The 26924-nt window shown below is 35.6% G+C and overlaps 1 protein-coding gene across 3 annotated transcripts in view; it reads right to left on the reverse strand.

Annotated features, from left to right (window-relative positions):
- The window catches only part of gak (cyclin G associated kinase), a 95515-nt gene that overhangs the window by 12762 nt on the left and 55829 nt on the right, over positions 1–26924 (reverse strand). For all 3 annotated transcript variants that reach the window (XM_068221403.2, XM_009301214.5, XM_073951962.1), the window contains 11 exons: positions 24623–24672; positions 23105–23253; positions 21836–21958; positions 17623–17756; positions 10388–10582; positions 10181–10298; positions 8489–8568; positions 8211–8404; positions 6328–6492; positions 3498–3902; positions 473–607 (listed from right to left, as the gene is read on the reverse strand). In XM_068221403.2, the coding sequence (XP_068077504.2) occupies positions 473–607; positions 3498–3902; positions 6328–6492; positions 8211–8404; positions 8489–8568; positions 10181–10298; positions 10388–10582; positions 17623–17756; positions 21836–21958; positions 23105–23253; positions 24623–24672 (1748 nt within the window). The remainder of the gene's footprint in view (positions 1–472; positions 608–3497; positions 3903–6327; positions 6493–8210; positions 8405–8488; positions 8569–10180; positions 10299–10387; positions 10583–17622; positions 17757–21835; positions 21959–23104; positions 23254–24622; positions 24673–26924) is intronic.

Below are 26924 nucleotides of genomic sequence, written 5' to 3' on the forward strand. Positions count from 1 at the left end.
TAGTACGCTACAGCGACGCACTTTCTGCTATGATGTGGAGCGCAAGATGCACTCAACGTTACGCTGCATGAACTTTTTAATTAACCGACATTAGTAACAGTTAATTTTGTTATGGTATGATCTTTAAGCCTCGGGAGGGCAAAAATAAATAAATAAAATAAGACCTTCGTAACAAAATTCAAGACTTTGTATACCAAATTCAAGGCTATTAAGGCTTTAATTTGAGATGATCAAATTTAAGGCTTTTCCAATGCTTTTAATACCCCGAGGGTACTCTGGCAGGCCGTGTTAATACAATGGCGGCATGCAGTATTGAACAATGGTCGCGAATTGATTGTGCATGATTTTTAAGGAAAAATATGTTACAGGCCCAAACTTTAAAATAACTTAGGGTAATTTAGAACAAACATTGCTTTCAACCACCAGGATTAACTGTGGTCGCTAAAACATTTGAAGTAAGAGTGAAACTCACTGAGGTTGAAGAGGCTGGAGTTTGATGCAGGAGCTGGAGCTTTGAAGCCACTGTTAGCAGCATCTGAACCCAGCAGATCACCAAACAAATCAGACCCTGAGGAGGCCGAACCCACGCCGAATGGGTCGAAGAAATCTGTCCAAAAAAAAAAAATTATTCATAATTTAAGCCAACTGATCACTTACATTTTTTAAAGTGCACCAATTTAGTTTTATAGGTTTCATAAAATAGGTTTAAATGCATTCAAGGTCAGAAAACACTATTACACAATTAAAATCAGCTCTCAAAGCACCTTATACGATTCATTTGATCATTCTAAACTCTAAAGGCTCCAACACACCGGGACTCTTTTAGTTTGCGTTTATCGTCAGCATTTAGAGACGTTTTTCCAGATTCACACCCAAACGATTTTCACTGGCGCCGAGCAGAAGAGTATTCAAAATCACTCCTTGACGTTAGATGGCGCTATACAACTTTAAGCTTCTGACACCCGCTTGTAACACTGAAGAAGAAGACAGAAAGTTGTCACGCTGACGAGGCACGTCATCATTTCTAAAGAAATGATGCTTTACGCCTCCCGTTTTGCACGTTGGTGTGCACGATCACATTGGCCCACTTTAGTCATGAGGCGTTAAGCGTTGACGGAAAACACGAGCAAAAAGTGTCCCAGTATGCACAGGCCTTAACTCTGAACTCTGCTTTGAATAGTCAGATGGCTCAGTCTGTCTTACAGTGCAGAAATCAGACAGCTATTATGAGATAAGACTTTTTGGTCCCACTTTATATCAACCCTTGTGTGCTATTTTATCCACTCTGGGGTGATTGTGAGTCTTAATTTGGCCACAACTTTCTCTGCGTTTCAGCAAGTGGAATGATTTTTGGTGACCAACCTTATTTTGACACAGACTTTGAAAAAAATGCTTTGAAAGTTTTCAGATATTTAACAATACAATCTGGGAAAATTGACTATCCTTTCATTAAATTGGTGGCTGTTTTTGCCCCATTGACTTCCAACAGTAAAAATGACAAATTTGACAAAATTAGTTCACCGAACTCACCTCTGTTTACTGAGTTTAACCACAGATACAGGGACACTAAAGTGCTTTAAAGCCACGATTCATCAGTGGATGGCTCGTATGTCAGCTTACAGACAAACCAGCAGATCGACATGACTTTGAAATGCTCCAGTGTATCTGTGGTTACCCTCAGTAAACAGCGGTGAGTTCAGTGAACTGATGACCTTCAGAGCCAATCACAGTCATTTCTGTTGAGCATGTAAACACAAAGGCAAATCAGTGACATTTAAAAATGGGCTCAACAGGGCTTAAATGTTTGTGGAAAATGAACGTTTAAAAGTACGGATTGGTACCAAATTCCAGTATCGTGACAACACTTAGGCTTCGTTCACACTGCAGGCAAATGTGGCCCGAGTCTGATTTGTTTACCCTCAGGTAATGACAGTGTGAGCAGCCCAAACCGCATGAAATCTGATCTTTTCACTTCAGATTTGTGCCACTTTCATATGTAATCTTAAATCAGACACAGATCTGATGTTTTGCAATGCGACTGCAGTATGAACGGTTATGTCTGATGTTATGTGACTTTTGCATAATCTTCGAGCGACATGCGTCCTCATTCTGTGCTGCAAACATCATCTACTCCTCAGCATCCATAGTAGACTGCCACACAGGGCGATTACTGTACAAAAGAAAGTTGTTTGTTCATGTTGAAAAAGATTTTGAAGGCAAAACTGGTGCTTGTTAACTAATCTGGTTAGGCACAGGTTTATCGCAAAGCCGAAGAGCGTCGTGGGTGTTGCGGATAGGGGATCCGAGCGCAAAGGAGGGGGAACTTTCTCTCCGAGAGAAAAAAAGGCAGACCCAAACCCCCCTCCTGCACATGTCTGTTGTTTATAACCAAGTAAAATGAAATAACTCTGCAAACAGAGATAAACCAACTCTGCTTTCACAGTTCAGTCTGCGGCTGCTCATTAACCCTTTATGAGTTTACTACACCGGTGGTCAGAGCGCTACGCACCACGATTATTATAAATCACAAATTATCAGTGTTTTTAATCACAAGAGACTTATTTTAAGTCTTAAATGCCTAAATCCACATTAGTAGTAGCAGAACAACTCTTTACAGTTCATGAAACACACCACGGTTGTCTGTGAAAGGGGTAATAATCATATAAGCGTGATCTGACAACGTGCTTACTCATGCAGTATACACATGGTGTGGATAATTAGACATGTTGTGCTCTCCGTAATGCACTTTTGCGCATGCTGGTCAGTTTAGGACCATGATCTGTTCACAATGCAAATCTGATATTGGCCACATTTATAAGAGCAGTGTGAACAGCCATGCAAAAAAAATCAGATCTGAGAAAAAAAATCAGATTTGAGCACTAAGCCTCGCAGTGTGAACGTAGCCTAATACGCAGTCATGGCTTTGCAATCAAAAATGTCATTACAATGGAAGTCAAAGGAGCAAAAACAGCCCCAAACATAATGAAAGGTTCAATTTGAACAACACACAAAACACACAATTTAAACAATTACATTTAAACGACTCACAATCATTTTGACTTCATTGGCACTTTCTATTGTCAAATCTGTGACTCTGCGATCAACCAATTAGCACTAATGACCACAACAGTTTGGCCCAATCCCAATTCTATCCCTTAGCCCTTCCCCTTACCCCTGTAAAAAAGGGGTAGGGGTGTCCTAATTCTCTTTAGCTTGAAGGCGTAGGGCTAAGGGGAAGGGGTAGATAGCCCATCGAACGAAGATTTTTCAGGACCACACTTGAAACCAAGGGGTAAGAAAATTTCCCAGAATACACCAGCCCCAACGACAGGGTAGCTGCAACCGGAGGTAAGGAGATCCACAAATAAGTACATTTCTCAGTTGTAAATTTTGAAGCCCTTCCCCTTTACCCTCGGGTTTAAGGGCCATGGGGAAGCGATACAAAAATAGAACTGGGATTGGGCCTTAATCACACAGTTAAGACTGGTCAATCTCACCTTTATTAGTGGCTGGTGGCGGCTGGCTGGACGAGTTGGAAAAGAAGAGATCTTCTCCCGCATCTTCCCCCATCAGGTCTTCATTGCTCGCTGAAGGCACAGTGTTGGTCTGAGGGGCGAACAGTAGATCGTTCAGTAAATTACTGTTACTGGCGGAGCTCTTCAAACCGCTCTCTGGAACAGCAGGACCGGGCTCAGAGTTCAGACCCAGCAGGTCCTCAGTGTCGGGTTGAGCTTCAGGCGGAGTGTTTGTAAAGTCTGCTTCAAACAGCGGCTCACTGGTGTCCCGTGACAGAGTCCCTTCAATAGGGGCAGAGTACGACACTGACTCCTCCTCCGAGCCGCCGCTCAAATCTTCCTGGTCATCCAAGTGGCCGTCAGCGTGGTCAAAGTGTCGACTTGTGTCTGTAAACACACCATAACACATTGTGAATTAAAAAAAAGGTTAAAGTTCCCATGAAGTGCTTTAAAATGGGTCAATCTTCATTAGGACGTTTCTAATCAGGTGCTGTTCTTCGGACTTTAAACTTTAAATGCCTTGCTGTTCAGTGGTGTGTGTGTGTGGGCTTTGTGTTATAGTGTATACTGTAGGGTTGTCACGATGCTGGAATTCGGTACCAATCAGTACTGAAATATCAGAAATGTCCATTTCCCACAAAATTTTGAGCGCTGTTGATATTAAACAGCGATGACTGGCCATTGTGTTCACGTGCTCAACAGAAATGTCTGTGATTGGCAGTGAAGGTCATCAGTTCACAGAATTCGCCACTGTTTATTGAGTGTAACTACAGATACAGGGACACTGGAGCATTTTAAAGTCACGTCGATCAGCTGGTTTGTTTATAAGCTGTTACGACTGAAGTTTATTTATTTTTTTTATTATTGCGGATTGTACACCTTTTTCTTTTGTCCCGCCTCAGTCCCTTGCTGTTTTTCTGATGTCTTATAGGCTCCCACGCCGGCGTGATTCCCTGCTCTGATTGGCTGCTGGTCTATGAGGCCTGTATAAAAGGGAGCTTCCGGCAGGAATCGGGGAGCTCATTTCTGCTGCGTTCGGTGTTTGGAGTGGAGCTCATGGGTTTCCCTCACCCCTTCGGCCGACGACCAACAATAATCACCTTTGTATTGATGACCATCCTATGCTTGAATATTTATTGAGAGTTTGAGCGTGTAGGGGTGACCTGCCTATTTATTTGATTACTTTTGACTTTGTTTATATTAGAGAGTCAGGTAAGATTCTTGTATGTTTCTTTAAATAGTAATAGGTAATTTAGTGGATTTATTTTATAGATTCTTTTGTTTGTTATTTTGGCCTGTGGTCACCCTGACGAAATGCTCATTTATATAAACCCTACTTTTCTATAATAAATATCTTCATATATACTCTCAATTGAGTGTGTGAGTTTGGTTGTCGACCGAAGGGAATCTTTTGCTTTAAGTTTTGTTTAGTTTGGGAAATCCACCACCCCAACACATTTGTTTGTTCTTCGTTTATTATGCCCTTTTCGTTTCCCCTAGACTTGGGGCGTAATATAAGCTGACATACGAGCGATTTGCTGATGAATCACGACTTTGAAACAGTGTCCCTAAATCTGTGGTTACCCTCAGTAAACAGCGATGAGTTCGGTGAACTGATGACCTTCACGGTCAATCACAGTCATTTCTGTTGAGCATGTTTAAGAACTCAACAGCGCTCAAATGTTGGCGGGAAATGAACGTGTTTAAAATTTTAGTATCGATTGGTATCGAATTTCAGTATGGTGATAACACTAGTTCGCTGCTGTTCATTTTCCATTTGTATGGCGTGGTGTTTTAACAGAGTTTACAATTTCGTTTATAGGTAATCAGGTCGTGTGACACATTTAGCTTGTAGCCAACTGATTGTTTAGCTGCACTAGGTAAGTGCATGAGAGTCATGTTTTGTATTTGTGTTTATTCTATTTAGGTAGCGTATTTAGTGGCGTTGGATACGCCAAAGATTTTGGTTTCTTTTTCACATTTTTAATTTTCTTAGCAAGCTTAGAGAGCTCTTGGGTTTATAACTAATCCGTCTTTCGGATGAGACATTAAACCGAGGTCCTGACTCTCTGTGGTCATTAAAAATCTCATGGCACTTCTTGTAAAAAGTTTTACCCATTATGGTCTCCCAATCATCCCCATCCATCGAATTGGCTCTATCACTATCTCTCCTCCACTTATAGCTGCATGTAGTGAGCGCATTGGTGCTGTTGTCCAGTGTCTGCCATCACATCATCCAAGTGGATGCTGCATGCTGGTTGGGAAGCGCTTTGGTTGTATGACCATAAACAATAATTGCGCAATATAAAGTACACGTTACATTACATATAAACTATATGATTGTTTTTTTTGCTATAGCGACACTCTAATTGACACTTTAAACAGCAGAAATAACATTACTTTATAAATGTTGCGTTTTCCCCAGACTCCTGAATCAATTTTAAAAGATGTTTGACGTAATCTCAACTGAAACAAAGGCAGGGCAGTACATAGAGTGGCTTTTCCCCTTTTTAAAAAAAGGCAGCCAATAGTGTTGTGTTTTTATCACAGGTCTGCCAGTGAGAGTGGATGAGCTCAAGCGTATCAAAACAAAATCAAAAAGAAGCATTTTGACGGGGACGGTGCATGTCAGGTAATAAAGAGCACATACAAAGAGCAGATACAACTTTGTCTATAACTGAAAGGCCAATAATAACCACAAAAAATATGTTTTGTAAAATATGGGCTATGTAAAAATGACTGGAATACTGGGACTCTTATTTTGAAATGTCTTAACTAAATTTGCTAAAGCAATGTTCTATGTTTTGTATACCTTCCCAGTCCAGCGTCTGAAAGAAGTTGTTGGCGTTGGTGTCTGTGCTCTGGGGTGACGGTGAGTCCGACTCAGTCTGCGGGTCATCTGGAGAGTTCTCCGACTGCGGTGGGTCAGAGGCATAACAGGCTGTCGAACCAGGCTGACGAGGAAGCTCTGGTTTACCTGATCAACAACAAACTGTTAAAACCACATCTGACAAATTGTAACGCATTAAGATGTAATTCAACACCAGAAGTAGTTCACTGTGCTACCAAGATACCAACAATATCCACAAAAAATGATGCGGTACCTTTGAACACACCAATCAGAAACAGACCTGACTTTTATTTTGAAATTGTAATTTTTTCTATGTAAATCTGCTCACTTTAAAAGACAAGAGATCAAATATGTATTTTAACAAGTACAGAGTAAACTTTGTAATACATCATCAGTAGATCTTGGTGCTGTGCAATTAATCAGAATTCAATTTTGATTTTTATTTTGGTATATAAAGATTGATCATAAAGCACTGTGTGATTAATCACTATAATAATTTTTTTTTTTTCATAACCATAAGAAGTGGCTTGGCATAAATATACATTATTATTATTATTATTATTATTATTATTATTATTATTATTATTATTATTATTATTATTATATTATTTATTGCCTAATAATCAGGTCAACCTAAAGCAGCAAACTTGAAGAACATCCAATCATAAATCATTATCATAATTATTATTAATATCATTAATGAACGCATTCATTTGTCATTGCAATCTGTACTTTATGCATAAAATTCTAATTCATATTTTATTAGTAACATAACAATTAACATTTTAGGCATAAAATACTTAAATTGCCATACAAAAGATCTCTGAATTTAAGATCTCTGAAATTTTAAGATTCATGCTAAAAGTTGACAGTTTTTTTTACCTTTAATTTAACCTTTTAAGTTGCACTTTTTAATAAATAAATTTATTTCGAATTGTGTTCCTGGAAAATGTTTATTTATTTATTTATTTACATTTTTTTTTTTAAATGGCAACTTAGTACAAAAAGTTGACTAAACTGTCTCAGATGAGACACTGTCATTAAGGCTTGTTGTTAGTGCTTATGTGGTCATCCAATCACATCCAGCTTGGACCATGACACAAAAACAGGCACAGTAGTCCCAGCATGTATATAAAGTATGTATATATTGATCATAAAGCACTGTGTGATTATTAATCACTATATTATTATTTTTAATTTTTTAATATGATATATGTGATGACACTGAATGTATTTGTTGCTTGTTTTTTCTGTGATGTGTGTAATGTGAATGCTGATGTGTTTGTGTGGTAAAGCCAAAGATAAATTTCCATATATGGAGAAAGTAAAGTAAAGTGTCCTCTATTTTGACATATTGCTATTCTCACATAAATGTGATTGGCTAGCATCTGCAGTCCTATATTTGCATAAAGCGATCTGACTGGCTGAAGACTGCATTGGTGCCTGAACAGTTCTGCCATAAGCAGCGGATCCACAATTCAGTTTAGTAACGTGTCACTCCATCCAAAAAAAAAAACCCAATGTGTTAATTTATACACCCCGAGTAAAGGTAATTAAAGGTAATGAAGGGATTAAAGGTAAATGTAAGAATTAGTAAAAAAAAAAAAGTATAAGATATAAATGTAAACATGAAGAAAAAACATGAATAGTTAAATGTAAGAAAATGTAATAAAAAGTACATGATATAAATAAAATGGTATAGTAAAAATACATGAAATAAGAAAATGTAAAAAAAAAAAAAAAAAGCATAAGATAAATGTAAAGGTATAATAAAAAACATATAAAGCTAAAATGTAAAAAATAATATTTAAAATAATACAAAAAGAGCTAACAAAAAAGTTCACCAAATTTAGTCAGAATCTCCTGCTGTTCATCTCGGCTGGAGAAGAGGATCTTGGGATTGAGTCCTTTGGTGGCGAAGTTCTCCCAGGGTGGAGTCTTGTTGCTGGGACGATCCTGAGGCTCCACCTCCACATTGACGTGCACCTGGAAGAGGTCAGGATATTTCTCCTGGATGTCACACGCGTCCAGATCATACCTGCAGAAACACACAGCAACACAATCACATTCTGACACGCATCCCAAAGACAGACAGCGTTTACCAGTTCATGTGGAATCTTACTTTGCAAATTTGACAGTGGAGGCATTTCTGGGCACAAAGCCTGTATGAAACTGAATCTGAAACATTTTCATGGATGCCATCTGCAAAAACAAAAACACAGAACAACATGTTTGCGATAACTGACAAAGACTAAGAGGCACTTAGAAAATAAAGTAGAAAATATTGCATCTGAAGTGAGAGAATGATTAATTTTATTAATATATTATTACTTTCTGTTTGTTTACCATATCAAAATCAAATATTTAAATATAGAAGAAACTGTAAAAAAAATCTAAAACAAGACTTTTGCTTGCATGAGCAGTAAAAACGATATAAAACGCAGCTTAATTAATAACATAAAATACATTTATTTAATTCCCTATAGTGTCATTATAGTGATTTAAAATGAGTGTAAGAAAAATAAGGTTATCAGAATCATTATAACTTCTGTAATTTTTATGTATTTATTTTAAGTTATGAATGTATGATATATTTAATGTTACAAGTTCAATTATTAAATATTTAAAAAGTAATATATAATACTAAATATTAATAAATGCATAAAATATTACATATTTTCATAAAAAATATATATTGTGTTTACCATGAACCATAATGTACAAAAAAACAAAAAGCAATGCAAAAATAAAATAAAAAACAAATAAACAGATAAAATAAATAAACAGATAAAAATATAAATAACAAACAAATAAATAAATGAATGAATAAATTAATAAAATGAATGAATAAATAAATTAATTAATTAATAAATAAATGGATAAATAAATGAATGAATAAATAAATAAAATGAATGAATAAATAAATAAATAAATGGATAAATAAATGAATGAATAAATCAATTAATTAATAAATAAATGGATAAATAAATGAATGAATAAATAAATAAATTAATAAATAAATGGATAAATAAATGAATGAATAAATAAATAAAATGAATTAATAAATAAATTAATTAATAAATAAATGGATAAATAAATGAATGAATAAATAAATTAATAAATAAATGGATAAGTAAATGAATGAATAAATAAATAAATTAATAAATAAATGGATAAATAAATGAATGAATAAATAAATAAATTAATAAATAAATGGATAAATAAATGAATGAATAAATAAATGAATGGATAAATGAATGAATGAATAAATAAATGAATGAATTAACGAATAAATAATTGAATAAGTAAAGGAATGATAAAATAAATTGATAAATGAATGAATGATGGAATAAATAAATGAAAAAATGAATGAATAAATAAATAAATGTATGAATAAATAAATTTATAAATTAATGCATGAATGAACGAATGAATAAATAATTTAATGAATAAATACATTAATTAATAAATGAATGAATAACGGAAAGAATGAATGATGGATAAATGAATTATTGAGCGAATAGATGAACAAATGAATAAATAAATAAAAGAACAAATGAATGAATGAATAAAGTAATAAATGAATAAAAATGAATTGATAAATAAATGAGTGGATAAACGAATGAATGAATAAATGAATAAATGAATGAATGAATAAAAAAGAAATGTAATTATTAATAAAATAAAATAAATTTCATTTCTACACTGCAGCATTGTCATGTCATTCCTAAAAAAAACATCTCATTTGCTGAGAATCTCTACTTGATTAATCCCACTTATGACAATGTATTTAAATATCCATCATATGTCTTACTTTGGCCTGCAGGCGTCCGCCGAGCGTGGATCGTGCATGATAAATCACAATCAAAACGTCACCCTGCACGGTGATATTCAGAGGAATCTCCGCACGCCCGTCCTCCATCTTAAAATCCCTACAGAAACAGCACAGACGGTTACAGATGAAGATTCTGTGTAACGATGACAGCCAAAATTACATGACGGAGAAAAACAACGTCTTTACCTCATTCTGTCGTACTCCTGTGAGGTGGTGGCGACACGCTCATCTCCAACATAGACCTCACAGAACGGCCGACAGCCATTCCTCTGCTTATTAAAGAGCGGTACGGGCGTCATGGCTACTGAACGAATGGTTATAGGCTTGCTGTGGGGGATTATGGGCTCTTCTGCCATCATATCACACATGTATTCAATATACCTGCACAACAACGACAGACAATAATGCAGTTCATTTCAGTGAATAAAAGTGCCAGGATATCAATCATGCTCTGGCTAAAGAATGATTTAAAGTTGAAGTCAACATTTTGTTTTATTTTTTAAATATTTCCCAAATGATGTTTAACAGAGCAAGGAAATTTTCACAGTATGTCTGATAATATTTTTTCTTCTGGAGAAAGTCTTATTTGTTTTATTTCGGAGAGAATAAAAGCAGATTTCAATTTTTTTGAAACACTATTTTAAGGTCAAAATTATTAGTTAATTTTGTTATTAGCCCCTTTAAGCTATATTTTTCGATAGTCTACAGTAGAGGTCTGCATTCCCTGTATGCTGGGTACAGCGGAAGCCGCGGGACCCGACCAGATTTCTGCAGCGTGGGAATAAATTTCAGAATAAAGCGTGGGAGCGTTCAGCAACTGGTTTAATTTTGGACGGGAGGGGGCGGCCTAACAATATCGCTCCCGACTCCTGAGCGAACGAGCACGCGTATGTATGTGTGTGAATGAGAGAGCTGCTGCGTTTAGCTTGTTTGTTACTCTGTGTGTGTGTGTGTGTGTGTACGCGAATGAGGTGTGTGTGTGTTTGTTTGTGCGAGTGCAAATGAGAGAGAGAGCTTTGTGCTGTCTGTGTGTGTGTGTGTGTGTGTCACTTGCTTGGTGCTTATGTGTGCGCACGCGAATGAGAGGTGTGTGTGTGTGTGTGGTGATGCCTATGTGTGTATGTCACTTGCTTGGTGCTTGTGTGTGTGTGTGTGTGTGTGTGTGTGTGTGTGTGTGTGTGTGTGTGTTTGCGTGTGTGTGTGTGTTTATACAGACAGCTTGTTATAGGCTGCCTGGACTCCGTATTGCTGGGGGGTTTTTGGTTTTGTTCTGCCCATGCTCGTTAGCGTGAACGGGCACGGCGGGTAGAAAACAAGGCGGGACAACAAATGCTGAATATAAGCGGGAGCGGTCGGGTTCGGGTTAAAACCTGGCGGGAGCGGGATTTAAAATTTAGTCCTGCGCAGATCTCTAGTCTACAGAACCAACCATAATTATACAATAACTTGCCTAACTACCCTTACCTGGCTAGTTAACCTAGTTAAGCCTTTAAATGTCACTTTGAGCTGTATAGAAGTGTCTTGAAAAATATCTAGTAAAATATTATGTACTGTCATTATGACAAAGATAAAATAAAAGAATTTTTAGAGATGAGTTATTAAAACTATTATGTTTAGAAACGTGTTGAAAAAAAATCTGCTCTCCGTTAAACAGAAATTGGGGCAAAAAATAAACAGAAGGTCAAATAACTCTAACTTCAACTGTATATAATAGTGAATTAAACTATTGAATTAAAATTAAACTACAATCGTGGTAATTGCACAGTCAGCACCATTAAAAACCTTAGAAAATCAATCATCTAGAATCTCAGGTCTTGTAAAAGTCTGACCTCATTCTCATGAACAGTGAAAAGAGAGATCATGATGATCTTTGCAGTGAATCCCACATCCTCAAAAGCAGATCTCACGCATCAGTACACACACACACACACACACACACACACACACACACACACACACACACACACACACACACACACACACACACACACACACACACACACACACACACATATCAGGCATACACACGTGTGCTAAAGTTGCCTATATTTATCCTAATAACATGCTCACGGGTTCTGGTGAATGTTTCCATCAAGCTGACAGAGCCACTGTTATCAGCTCCAGTAACCGCACACATTCACACTTGGTTAAAATCAGAAGATTCCCATGAACTCGCGAAGTTCACCAGAAGCTCTTGGCGAACTGAAAAAAACAGCTGTGGTAGGAAGTGACCTCAGTACCAAAGAAAGATATGTCACACCTGGGGCTCGATGTTTCGTGCTGAATTTGTCTATTTCTGTTCAGATCTGCTTGTGCTCGACTTAGGTTAACAGAGTGATAAAAGCAGAAGAAGCGTTTACGGCTTGTGTGATGCTGAGATGCCCAGTGTACAAAAAAAAGAGACCTAAATTATAAATCAATTTTTTTGCTACGGTAAAATAAAACGCATAGTAAAATGATAGATAACAATCATAATAGTTCTCCATACTTATAAAATCATTTAAACAATACAAATGACATATAATTGAATTTAATAAATAACACTTCAGGGTGAAGTAATAATGAAAATGTGTAATGACAATAAAGTTGAATCTAATCTAATCTAAAATGCAGCTTTGAATTCAACAACATGAAAGCATGGATCCATCCTGTCTTGTATCAACTGTTCAGGCTGGTGGTGGTGGAGGTGGAGATATGCTCTTGGCACACTTTGGGCACATTAGTACCAATTGAGCATCGTGTCCACAGCCTACCTGAGTATTGTTGCTGACCATGTCCATCCCTTTATGACCACAGTGTACCCATCTTCTGATGGCTACTTCAAGCAGCATAACGCACCATGTCATGAAGTGTGAATCATCTCAGATTGGTTTCTTAAACATGACAATGAGTTCACTGTACTCAAATGGCCTTTACAGTCACCAGGTCTCAATCCAATAGAGCACCTTTGGGATGTTGTGGAATGGGAGATTCGCATCATGCATGTGCAGCCAACAAATCTTCAGCAACTGTGTGTTGCTATTAGGGCTGTGCAATTAGATTTTGATTTAGGCTTCTAAAGATTATGAAAAACTATTAATCGAGATAAATTGCTCTTAAAAGCGCGAAAGACAGCATGATTCTGTGTGCCGCGCACACACAGAACAGAGGCATGCAGTCAGTTTGGTCTCACTCGCACACTGAGACGAGGAGTGCGCACACATCTAAAGTCATCTTAACGTGAGCGCTTTAATGGTCAAATAGGTGTCAAAACGCGGTCTTTAGTGATTATTTATATTAACCCTCATTTGCGTAATAAACAAACGATTGAGAATCAAAAGACATGCAAAAGAGAAACCATTAAAGAGACAGCGCTTGATAATGCTTCTGCCGCCTGTTTTTATGATTATTAATCAAACAACAAATGGAGAACATGCCTCTCTGCTCTTGACTGAAGGACTTTTGTAGCTAAACGTTTTCCCTACAGTGAAGATGCTTAAAGCACAGTTTGTTTCATATTTTTATTCTATTGTATTTATTTCTCTTTCTTTTTGCATGGTGGGAAATAACTCTATATTTGCAGTTGAAGTCAGAATTATTAGCCCTCCTGAATATTAGCAACCCCCCCATTTCTGTTTAATGGAAAAAAGATTTCTGAACATAATAGTTTTAATAACTCATTACTAATAACTGATTTATTTTATCTTTGTCATGATGACAGCACATTATATTTGACTGGATATTTTTCAAAATACAAGCATTCAGATTAAAGTGCAATTCGAAAGCTTAATAAGTGTAACAAGGCAAGTCAGTGTATAACAGCAGTTTCTTCTGCAGACAATCAAAAAATATATTGCTTAAGGGGGCTAATAATATTGACCTTAAAATGGGTTTCAAAATATTCAAACCTGCTTTTATTCTAGCCAAAATTTTAAAAAAGCCTTTCTCCAGAAGAAAAAATATTAGAGGAAATACTGTTAAAATTCCTTGCTCTGTTAAACATCATTTGGGAAATATTTATTTTAAAAAAAATTCTCTGGAGCGCTAATAATTTTGACTTTAACAGTAATAGTTTTGAGTAATCGTGATTACAATTATGACCAAAATAATCGTGATTATGATTTTTCCCAAAATCGAGCAGCCCTAGTTGCTATCATGTCAATATGGGCCAAAATCTCTGAGGAATATTTCCAGTACCTTGTTGAATCTATGCCACTAAGGATTAAGGCAGTTCTTAAGGCAAAAGGGGGTCCAACCTGGTACTAGTAAAGTGTACCTAATAAAGTGGCCGGTGAGTGTATATATGCGTGTGCGTGTGAATATACTGATATACTGATCCAGTGCGATAAATTTTCACGAACAAGAAATCCAATGCACATTGTCAAGTTTTAAATTCACAAAGAAAATGTGACGCACAGTAGCCTTTCAGTTCTAGTAAACCATCGATCAAACTCTTATCTTCATTCGAAACACCATTTTTATTTAAAGGGCACCTATGATGAAAATAATAGATTTTGTAAGTTGTTTAGACAGAACTGAGTGTAGGTATAGTGTCCCCACAGTCATATTGGCATAATAGCAACACAATACGTCTCTTTTTTTTAAATTTCCTGACGTTAAATTAGGATCTAAGCGCCTCCCATTTTGAAGCCAATCACAACTTGTTCCTGGAGTGCGGTTTCCCTGCCCACCAAATTGATTGACAGCCACGTATTAACATGGCTCCGTAGTAAAGTGTATGATTATATCAACAAGACACGATGTGTGCAAAGCAACTGGGAATAAAAGATCTGTTCAGCTCTCTGTAATCATCAATCATCATAAAATGTGATCAAGAATGAGTCTTACAAGTTTAACAAGTTTTTAAAACAGTGCATGTGTGCAATGAATTAAAGTGATTTTACCGCCGCATGTCAGTACAATTATAAAAGATGCTTCAATCCTGGTTTGTGGACGGTAAATCAGGTTTATTTTGTACAGGTTTATTTTGTAACATAACGGATACATACAGCAGTGGATATTAATGTGTATCCTGTCACATTTGCAATGCAAAAAACAGTGCAAAGTTAAATGTGCACACTCTGTGTGTGTGTATGTCTGTATGCGTGTGTGTGTGTGTGCGTAAACTTAGTACTTACATTGTGTGTGACTCATCGAAAAGCTTGAATTAACTCCATAACAAACACATCAAATAATCATTGGGAAAGTTCCTAGTGACTAAGTTTACATGGACATCAGTAATCGAATTATTTGCTTTAATTAAGAGAATAATAAGACTAAGGTGTTTACATGAGTCGCTTATTGAACATTCTTTTCATGATCCCCTTTTACATGCTATAGCACATAATTCAATTAATGTCATCGCGTCACGAGGCTATCCGCATTTCCTCCGGAGTTACATGCAATTTTGGGTGTTTCATTTTTAATTAGTCGAGTTTAACTGCAGTTTGGCACTTTCACTTTCATTCGGGAACATTTCATGCATGCCCACCATGACAAACGAGATATTGGACGCAACTATGAAGTGCTGGAAGAGTGTTGTTGTAATGGAAATTCATAGCGCATGATGAATGGAAGAAAGAAAAAAAACTCTGCATTTCACGATGCAGGTGTCTGTGGTCTGCACTGACTCAGTAGGTGCAAAGAGTTTCAATCAGCCATTCGATTATGACCCTAATCTGATTAAATTGATCAAAAAAATCGCTGTTTACATGGTAGACTCTAAATCAGAGTATTGCCTTAATCGCATTAAAATCAAACTATTGGTGTCCATGTAAATGGAGTCACTTGTAGTGGTTCTCACAAACGTGAGACACTACTCTGCTGTTTGTTTGTCTGACGCAGCAGAGGCGGAGATTGAGACACATTCTGACAGGCAAGTGGGAATGGTGGGCGGGGAGAATTAGCGTTAAAGGCACCGGCCACACAAACAGATACACTGTTTTAAAGCAGAAAATTCCAATGTTCTAAAAGGTTTATTAAATAATCTGAAGGATTTTAAGCTGAAATTTTACAGGAGACACAAAAAGACTTCTCTTAAATCTGGAAAAAGGGGTAAAATAGGTGCCCTTTTATTGCTTACGCAGCTGAATAATAAATACGTCATCATTACGTCATCGCCAAGGAAAGTAAATAAAAAGATTATTCTAATGCACATATTGCGCTATTATTTTCTGTACAAACTTTAGTCATTCTTATTCCTGTAGTACAATAAGCAGTCTTATTTTTGTAAGATATATTATTGCTTGTTTTTTTAAGACAGTGTATATACACAGTTGAAGTCAGAATGATTAGCCCTCTTGTTAAATTTTGATTCTTTTATTTTTTGCCTAATTTCATTTAAAGGGGTGGTCCACTAGGATACCATATTTTAAACTTTAGTTGATGTGTAATGTAGCTGTGTGAACATAAACAACATCTCCGAATGGAAGACGCACAAAGTTCAATGCTAAGGGAGAGATTGGCTTTTACAGAGTTAGCTTAGCAAAGCCTACAGCAAATTAAGTTTGGGGATGTCATAAATATTTCAGGTTACACACATACACTTGTGCAGTGAAGGGGCGTGGCCAGAGGTGCTCTAATGTTATAACAGAGACGCTTCCTGGTGATGTGGAGCTGATCTGCGAATTACAGCCCATTATGTTAGCTGACCAATCAGAGCCTCTTAAGGGCGGGTCTTAAGAGGAACTAGGAAACATGACAGGTGTTTACATGTTAGCTGAGTAGCTGTATATAATCAGAGTAGGATATATGAAAAAAATAACCTGATTTTCTAAAATTAAAGATTGAGCACACGTTGCTTTGCACCCCATAAACACAATCAAGCCCTAAAAATACACTCTGGACCACCCCTTTAACAGAGAGATTTGTAACATTTTCTAAACATAATAGTTTTAATAGCTCATTTATGAAAACTGATTTAATTGATCTTTGTCATGATGACAGTACAGAATATTTGACTAGATACTTTTCAAGATACTGGCATTCAGCTTAAAATGACATTTAAAGGCTTAACTAGGTTAATTAGGCAAGTTATGGTAATTAGGCAAGTCATTGAATAACATAATATGGTTTGTTCTATAGACAGTCGGAACTCAGTATTGCTTAAGGGGTTAATAACATTGATTTTAAAAAGCTTTTTTAAAGAATGAAAAACTGCTTTTATTCTAGCTGAAATAAAACAAGACTTTTTTCCAGAAGAAAAAATATTATAGGAAATACTTAAAAAAAAAAAATACTATATTAGCATATATGAAGTCTTTTTTTTTCTAGTATAATTACTTATTATTTCCTAAATTATGTTTAACAGAGCAAGGCATTTTTCAAACTCACACCTGTAGCTTGATGTTTCCTGTTGAATGAATTCCTCTATGTCTGCTCAGGTCTGCTTATGCGATTATTACTCAAATCAACCGAGTGATAAAAGCAGAGGAAGTGTTTACCTTTTGTGTGAGGCTGAGATGCCCGGTGGACATCGCTTCATGCTGAACATGTAAACTGCAGCCTCAGCGGTGGAGAAGAGACGACAGAAACAGAGGAAGGCACAAACCACCACAGCAGACGCTGCCCGTCCGTCCTGCACACAAAAACATCAGTGCTGTGAATTAACCAATTACAAATACTCAAATCACTTTCACAGCCATCGTACTTTACCAAGTATAGGGTTTCCTCTAGGATTTTTTCCAGCTGTGGCGCCAGACCTTTTACACAGATCACCAACTACCTATGGCGTTATTTCAAATGACAAATGTCGTGAGCGCAGTATTACAAGTCGAGATCGCATTCATAATACGAGCACGCGAATCTCTTTGCTTGCGTGTCGATTTCCTCTGTTCAAGCACAAAACTTCTTGGATGCCCCCTCAAATATATGCTGCTCATGTGCAGATTTTCTTGTGCACTCTCAAATAATCACTGCTGAAGTGCGATTTAGTGCATTTATGCATGTCTACAACATTTATTAGATTTGCTCAGAATATTTATGAATGTCTCGAATAGACCTACAGAGCGACATGAATTTGTCCTGAAGTAAAGTGAAATGGCCATAAACTCCAGCAAGATAAAGTCATTGTACGCAGAACATGTCACCTTAAAGCAGTAGTGGGCAAACTTTTTAGACCCGAAGGCCACATCAAGTTTTGCAAACCAACTGAAGGGCCACATGTCAAATTCTTAAAAAAAAAAACACTTTTATTTATAGAGGCAGTATGCATAGAACATGTAACATCTGTATTATTAATTTATTATATCTATATTATTATGTCAAATTAATTTGCGCTGCTATTTATATTTACTTATCAATCATCATAAAACAATAAAATAATCCCTTATAAAATATAATAATAATAATAATGTAAATTTTAACAGTAGAGAATAGAAAAGATTGTCTGATAGAATAAAATCTCATATTAACACATTAAAAATAATTCTTAAAGTTTACTCTTCAGTCAAATTTACAATGATCTATTTTGCACTGCTTTTAGAATATACAGATCAATCATCATAAAACTTGATAAAACCACAAATCTTCGATAAAATAACTTTTTAAAGTGGATGTATGCATGGAAAATATATTCTATGACTAAAATCAGCACATTTAACAAGCAATTATTATATAATTTGAGTCAAATTCCCATTAATCTCATTTGAGCTTGTCTTAATATGCTCATTTCAATCATTATAAAACTATAAAATAAAACGGAAAGTCATGTTATTATGAGTGTGTTAATGTGAACAATGAGCGTGGTCCCCTCTTCTTGCAAGGGTGTCAGTCTGGAGTCTGCTACGGCAAAAACGCAAGGCGCGACAGGCAAGGTTAAAAAGCGAGGCGTGCATGACGCATAAGCAGCGCGCAAAACAAAACCCGCACGGACGTTAGTAAACCATTCAAAAGAGGCGCCTAATAATGCATAAAGCACGTTCGGTCATTAACTGTCGAGTGCATTTTAATATCCGAGAGTGTGTTCTAATTCTACTGTACCGCATGCAATACTGCCATCACATGGCGTTCACTTGTAATTGCATCGTTAATTTACCGATTTTAAACCAAACCTTCTCAGAAGCAGCATTTTAAAAACTCCTTCGGGGGCCGGATGAAAGTGTTAAGCATATGGCCCGCAGGCCGTAGTTTGCCCACCTCTGTCCTAAAGGGTTAAAGAAAAAACGCACAGCACTACTGCAATAACAGAGAATTTTGCGCTGTTAAAATACACTTACCTTTAATACGTTTTGGTGCGCTATTTAAAAAAAAACACGACTGAATGTTTTGCATGAGAAGCTGTAATCTAGCCGTAGCGGGATGAATTTTGGTGTGGCGCCCCGCGATGGAAGAATGAATGTAGCGGAAACTATGAAGTAGATTAAAAATAGATAAAAAATAGATTATCCGTTTAATTTTTCCTGTCTACAATGATTGGCTAAGTCAGATTGCCTTATTACTACTTAAACTACAATACATATTTGGGCAAGTAATAGTACTTTTAATTGAGTGTTATTATTCAGTACTCTTTCCACCACTGAAAAACTACTATCCTGTCACAAAATGCAGCAAAAGTCCTACATGACCTTAATAGTTCGATTAAGGTGTTTACATGTATGTACTGCACTTCAATAATGCGACTAAAATGTGCAGATTCCAGATGTCTTAATTCGATTTCTTTTTAGTTCGATTATGACCTTAATCTGATTAAATTAATTAAAAATCGCTGTTTACATGGTAGACTCTTAATCAGAGTATTGTCTTAATCGCATTAAATCAAATTATTGGTGTCCAAGTAAACTTACTCACAGACAGTAGTATTGGTAGTATTAAGTGTGTGCGCTCAAAAGTGTTGTGTAGGTTACTTCGCAAAATCAAACCAATTACTAATTACATAATATATACATAATTATTTTAATTACTTTTCTAATTACTTTGTCTAAAATATAGTTGAATTTCTCAATAAGTAATTTAATTACTTGACTCAATAAATGTCTATTGCCTAGACAATAGAAATTAACACAATAGAAAATGACACATTTTAAAGTAATAACCCCATATTTCATGCATACCATATATTATTAATGCCTTACTTAATTAATTGCTTCTTATGCATGTACAAATCTCAGACAAATGTAACCTTGTCTTGAATAATCAAATTATTCCACAAAAACAAATACAAAAAAATACAATTAAACAGTTTTAATTTATACAGAACTGTTGAATTTCTTTACAGCACTTAGGGCAAGTAACGAAATTAATTTAACTAAAAATGAAGAGTAACTTTAACTTTTCAGGCAATAATACACCTCAGAAATAGCTGATAAATATATATCACAGGCAATATCTTTGTGTATGATATTAGCAAAGAAAATAATTTTACAAAATTGGAAGTCAGATTATGTGCCTGTCTTCGAAATTTGGGTTAGGAGCTTAAGTTACGTGTTGCCCATGGAGGAAATGCGATATGGGATGACAAACAAACTAAACACATTTTTAAAAATCTGGAGCCCAATTAAGTTTTATATCAGTAATGCTGACTTGTAACTCTTTATAAGTGAGATTGTCAGGGTTCTGCCACTCTGGTCTTGTAAATTCTTGTTTTGGTGGCAGATCTCGGACACTACCTGTGTCTGGTCCTGTTTCTGTCTCTGTGTGTACGCGCGCGCCGTCGTGGGTGTACGCAGAGTGTGCGCGCTCCTGCTTGACGCGGCCGCGCGCGCGCTCTGCGTCCCTCAGACGCGTGCGCTCTTGTACTCGTGTTTGTGTTTTCATCTGTCAGCAGCGTGGTGTTTCATTCCCAGCGTCTCAGTCTTGTTGGTTTCGGTTTTGGTCGGCGCTGGGATGAAGCATGCATGCTGCATGTGTGAGCGCACGGTGAGTGTTTTCATTCATCGTGTGCTCGTGTCTTGCGTCTTTTGTCAAAGCACGTGGCTCGGTGTTTACATTGTGGTCACGTGTTTTTGTCGTGTGCTTCAGTGTTGTGTTATGTGAGCGCATGGCTTGTATTGTCTCTCTGTGTCATGCGCTCTCCCGTCTATTGTCTAGTCCCACCCTCCTTGTTAACCCATTATTAGTTAATTGTGTTCACCTGTGTGTCAATTTACTTTTTGCTTTATAATCCCCCTCATGTTTTCAGTCCTTTGCCAGTTCGTTGTCTACACTCCCCGTGTTCCTGCTCCAGTCTTGCCTTGTCTTGTCAGTCCAGCTAAGTTTGTGTGTTTTGTTAATGTTTTCCCCCTTGGGGTAGTTTTGTTTTGCCTTTTGTTTTTACTTTATTATTAATAAAACCCTTATTTGTTGCAATTGAGTCCTCGCTCCTTTTCCCCTCACCCGACCATGACAGAGATTGGTCTGGAGTAAGTCAAATTGTGGAGCCTACGTATTTCTCTGTAAATTATTTTTGTTTTACATTTAATTCTATTTATTTCCTTATGTTTTCTGGATGATGTTGTATTATGTTGTATCCGACTATTTGTGTATTTTGAAATGGGCTTTGTAACCCCCCCTTTATTTTTTATTTGTATTTTTTATGTTGATTTTTGTTGTTTATGTTATTGATTATTTCTTATACTAAAAACAATAAAAAAAGATTATAAAAAAAACTTTTCAGGCAATAAGAAATTCAAGTAAACCAAACAAATACTTTAACTAATTACACCCATTGCTGATGCTCACCAGACAGTGTACGATGCAGATGTTCCTCTGGTCCTGTTTGAGCCACTGATGCATGTTTTTACATATACTGTACAAGTTCTTCAGTGTAGGAGCTCGCCTTGGCTGCCAACCGCACTCGGATACCTGCACACACACATTAATTATATACTTGTATACTATATACACTTGTATATATAGTCTACAAAGACTTTTGGTCACACTTTACAATAAGGTTTCATTAGTTATGTATTTACAAACATGAACTAATTATGAACAATACTTATACAGCATTTATTAATCACAGTTCAACATTTACTAATGCAATAACATTTAAATTCGTGCTTGCTAACACACAAAACTATGCACAAGCACATGCAGGCATGTATGCTATGAGATTAATGATCATTTCGCTACGTCTAAACATTAGCAGTTTAGCACATCAGAAATGTTCAAAACACTAGATAAAATGAAAACATGTTCTGGCCAATAGGGACAGTATGATTTTCTCACTCATTTCTTGTAATATTTCACTACAGTTACACAGTGCAGTTACACCAGTGTGACTCCTGGTTATTAATTCTGTCAAATACAGTATGGAGGGCCCTATTAAATTAGTTTTATTTTATGCTATTTGTTAGCTGTAAAGGCAACATTTCAAATTAAAAGAAAATGGAACTTAGAAGTTGCTTAGAACTTTTATTATTGTTTTATTTCAAAATTGTTTCAATTAATAAAAATGTTATAGGTGTAGTTTAAGTTAACAGTCTCAAAAAATAAATAATAATTTGATAATCTTTGCAAAGGCAACATTTTACTTTATTTTCATCTAACATTAAAGAGACTGCATTTACCAACAAGTATTCAATAGATTCAATTCAATACCAGTAATCTGTTAATTTGCATTAGAGAAAAAAAATCTAAAGGGCAGCATGGTGGCTCAGTGGTTCGCACTGTCGCCTCACTGGGAGAAGGTTGCTGGTTCGAGTCCCAGCTGGGCTAGTTGGCATTTCTGTTTGGACTTTGCATGTTCTCCCTGTGCTGGCATAGGTGCTCCGGTTTCCCCCACAGTCCAAAGACATGCGGTACAGATGAATTGGATTAACTAAATTGGCCGAAGTGTATGTGTGTGAATTTATGAGCGTATGGGTGCTTCCCAGTACTGGGTTGCAGCTCAAAGGTAAAACATATGCTACAATAGTTGGTGGTTCATTCTGCTGTGGCAACCTCTGAAATAGAGACTAAGCCGAAGGAAAATGAATGTTATTTTAAAAATAAACGCTTGACTCTCACCCTGTTGTGAAACCTGGCTGGTCTGTAGGAGCGTTTGGACAGGTTATAAACGGCGTAATGACCCGCGTGTCGAGAGTCCAGGAACAGACGCACATCCTCAATGTTATTCTTAATAGCAGATTCAACACCTTCAGCTGGGAAAGACATGACTGAAAAACACACACAAAGACATGAAATCAAAACTAACCATATTGACTTTGCTAGCTCAGTTTTGACAACAAACCGAAACCCCTTTTCCGATCGATCTGAATGAAATGCCTACTTTACTGCATCAAATCAGCTCGCAGTAGAAAAAAACGCAAGCCACACCCACTGTTTTCTCATTTAATATTCAGTTTCTCAGAATGAGCCCACCCCCAAGTCTATATGACACTGCTAAGCAAAATATGTATACGGGCCTATTATAATGGCAGTCTATGAAGTCAGTTAATAGGGGTGTTAACATTTTTAAGGGGGTGCAGCTGGAGAGCTTTATTATGATATTTAGATCCTGATTGGTTGCCTGAGTCATATGAGACCACCCTCATGTCTGTTAGACACTCCTAAGTAATGTTATTGATGTGTGACTTTTATAATAGGAGTCAATGGGATCAATGTATTTTAATAGGGCGCCCCGTCCCCATGTTAAAAGAACCCTCCAAAAATCCCACACACTTAACACTGAGCCCAAATTTCACCACACACAGTGCCGAGTGTGAATTTTGTTGAAATTTGGGATTCACACCATCTCTAGGGGTTTGCAGCTTGAGTGAAAACAAACATCACAAGAGGTTAAAAGCTGTACCCCTGGGGTGCTAGGACATCCCAAAAGTGGTCCCATTGACTTTAATGGGGACAGGGTGGCCCCATTAAAACACATTGATTCCATTGACTCCTATTATAAATATCACACATCAATAACATTACATAGTAGTGTGATATAGACATAGGGGTGGTTTGATTTGACTCAGGCAACCAATCAGAGTCTTAATATGGTAATAAAGCTCTCAAGCCACATCCTAACACCACTATAAACTGATTTCATAGACAGCTATTTTAATAGGGGTATAATAGGGGTGGGCTCATTTGACTCAAGAAACCAGTAAGCTTCTCAATATGATAATGTTGCTCTCTTGAACTGCATTACCATATGAAACAAACAAAAACAGTTGCAGCTTCCGGTTCATGCGGCCTTTAACATCTTTAGGGTTTCTGTTAAAGGGATAGTTCACCCAAAAAATAAACATTTACTCAGTTTTACTCTCCCTCAAAGATTTTTAAATGTTAATTAGCTCCTTTCTCATGTTAAACACCGAAGAAGACATTTTGAAAAGTGTTGGAAGCCTGCGACCATTGACTTCCATAGCAGAAAAAACAAGTCAATGGTTAGAGGTTTCCAACATTTTTCAAAGTACTTTTTAGTGTGTTAAGACACTCATAAATGTTTTAAACAAGTAAAGAGTTGGTAAATGAAAGCTTAATTAAACATTTTGGGTGAACTGTCCTTTAGAGAAATCTATTGTAAGTAAACAAATGTACCTGCTAGTCTGGAGGTGATGTAGGACAGGTCCAGGTCTCCTTTAGCATAACTGAGACAAGATAACACAAACCGTTAGATCTGAGAACCCAACAAGTACAAGCAAGTATTAAACGAACATTTAGATTACAGGCTAAACTGTCAACGAGTTAAAAAACGATACTACTCTTGACACAAATCTGAGTCTAAAAAGGCAAAGGCTGCACTTAAAGGGATAGTTCACTCAGAATGTCTGTTACATACAGTACAGTCTCATTCAGAAGTTTGGAGTTGTATGATTTAGCTGTTTGTTTATTATATTTTGAAAGACAATAATAGCTTACTTTAGCAAAGATGCATTAAATCAGTGGTCACCAAACTTGTTCCTGGAGGGCCGGTGTCCTGCAGATTTTACCTCCAACCCTAATCAAACACACCTGAACCAGCTAATCAAGCTCTTACTTGGTATACTTAAAACATCCAGGCAGGTGCGTTAAGGCAAGTTGGAACTAAACTCTGCAGGGACACCGGCACTCCAGGACCAGGATTGGTGACCCCTGCATTAAATCGATCAAATCATGTCACAAAATATTTCCATTTCAAATAAATCAGGGTTTATCGAAAATATTGATTAACTGTAATAAATAAATCTAAAGTATTAAAATAACAGATTGAAAAAATATACAATAATTAAACATTTTTAAGGTAAATAAAAACTCAATAGTATGAAAACAAACCCAAAATAATAATGTTACTGTTGTTATTATTAATAATAATTATCCGTATTATTATTATTATTATAATTATCATCATCATCATTTATTTTGGATTGTTTTATATCATTGTTTTATTTACCTTAATGTTTGATTAATAATAAATAATTATTTTATTGTATATTATTTATTAATCGTTTTGTTTTAATTATTATTGAATAATAATATTTAATAATAGCAAAAATCGTTAAATCAACTATTTAAATAAAAAAGAAGGTAAATAAACTGTGTATAAAACAAACTAAACAAACACTGGATTAATTAATAATAATTAATAAAATAATTATATTATATATTTTTGGGTTGTTTTATATAATTTTGTGTTTTATTTAAATATTATTATTAATATTATTCATTCATTCATTATCTTGTCGGCTTAGTCCCTTTATTAATACGGGGTCGCCAGAGCGGAATGAACCGCCAACCTGCCACAACCCATCTCTAGGAAACACACACGCACTGCGTCGCCTATTAATATTATTATTAATATTGTTATTATTATTATTGGCCTGTATTATTATCATTATGTTTGATCAATAATAAACATTTGTATTTTATAATATTTATTTCATAGTTGTTTAGTTTTAACTATAAGAAATAACATTTAATATTAGCAATAATTAAATCTATTCCAACTATTAAATTAACAGACTGAATAAAACTATTAACCCCCCAAAACAAAATTATTATCGGTATTATTATTGTTGTTATTATTTTCGTAGTCTTATTATTATTATTATCATTACTATTATCACATTTTGAGTTGTTTTATATCATTCTGTGTTTGATACCTTAACAAATTTTTGATTAATAATAAACGTTTTTATTTTATATTATTTATTTAAGTAATAATATTTAATAACAGCAATAAAAATCAAATTAACTTTTAAATTAATTAAAAAGGAAGATAAATAAACTGTATAACAACAGTGAACAATTTATAAACAAACACTGGATTAATAATAGAAATAATAATAATAATAATTATTATTATTATTATTTTGTTGTTGTTGGAAAAATATTAATTATAGTATTTATAAAATAATAATTAAAACAAACAGATGAATATAAATTAAATTAAGACTAATAGTTATAAAACTGAAACCAATGAATAATCATGTGACACATCAGGCTGGCGTAATAATAATATAAAATGCATCTATTCATCACAAACGTATATGTTATTTAAAAAAAAATAACGAAAGAAAAATAAAAACAAATGTTTAAAAATATTAATTTAACTACATTTTTATTTAATAACTACAACCCTGGTGTATCTACGAGTCATTATCTTTTAAAAACTGTTTCAGAACTTTTTACCAACCCTCTACTTTTGAATGGTACTGCATTTATATGCAACCTTTTGAAGACTTGTATACTACATACAGACATAATATATTATATACAGACTAATACAGTGTGATATAGATCTGAATATAGTGAACTGTTCCTTTAAAGTCATTTCAAACAGCAGCATTCACACATATGAATTTAGTAAGCAAAGCAGTCTTTAAATGAAGTCTACAGATCAGGGTGAAGCTGTGCTGGTGGA

This window comes from Danio rerio, chromosome 5, assembly GCF_049306965.1.
Source record: "Danio rerio strain Tuebingen ecotype United States chromosome 5, GRCz12tu, whole genome shotgun sequence".
NCBI classification, from domain to species: domain Eukaryota; kingdom Metazoa; phylum Chordata; class Actinopteri; order Cypriniformes; family Danionidae; genus Danio; species Danio rerio.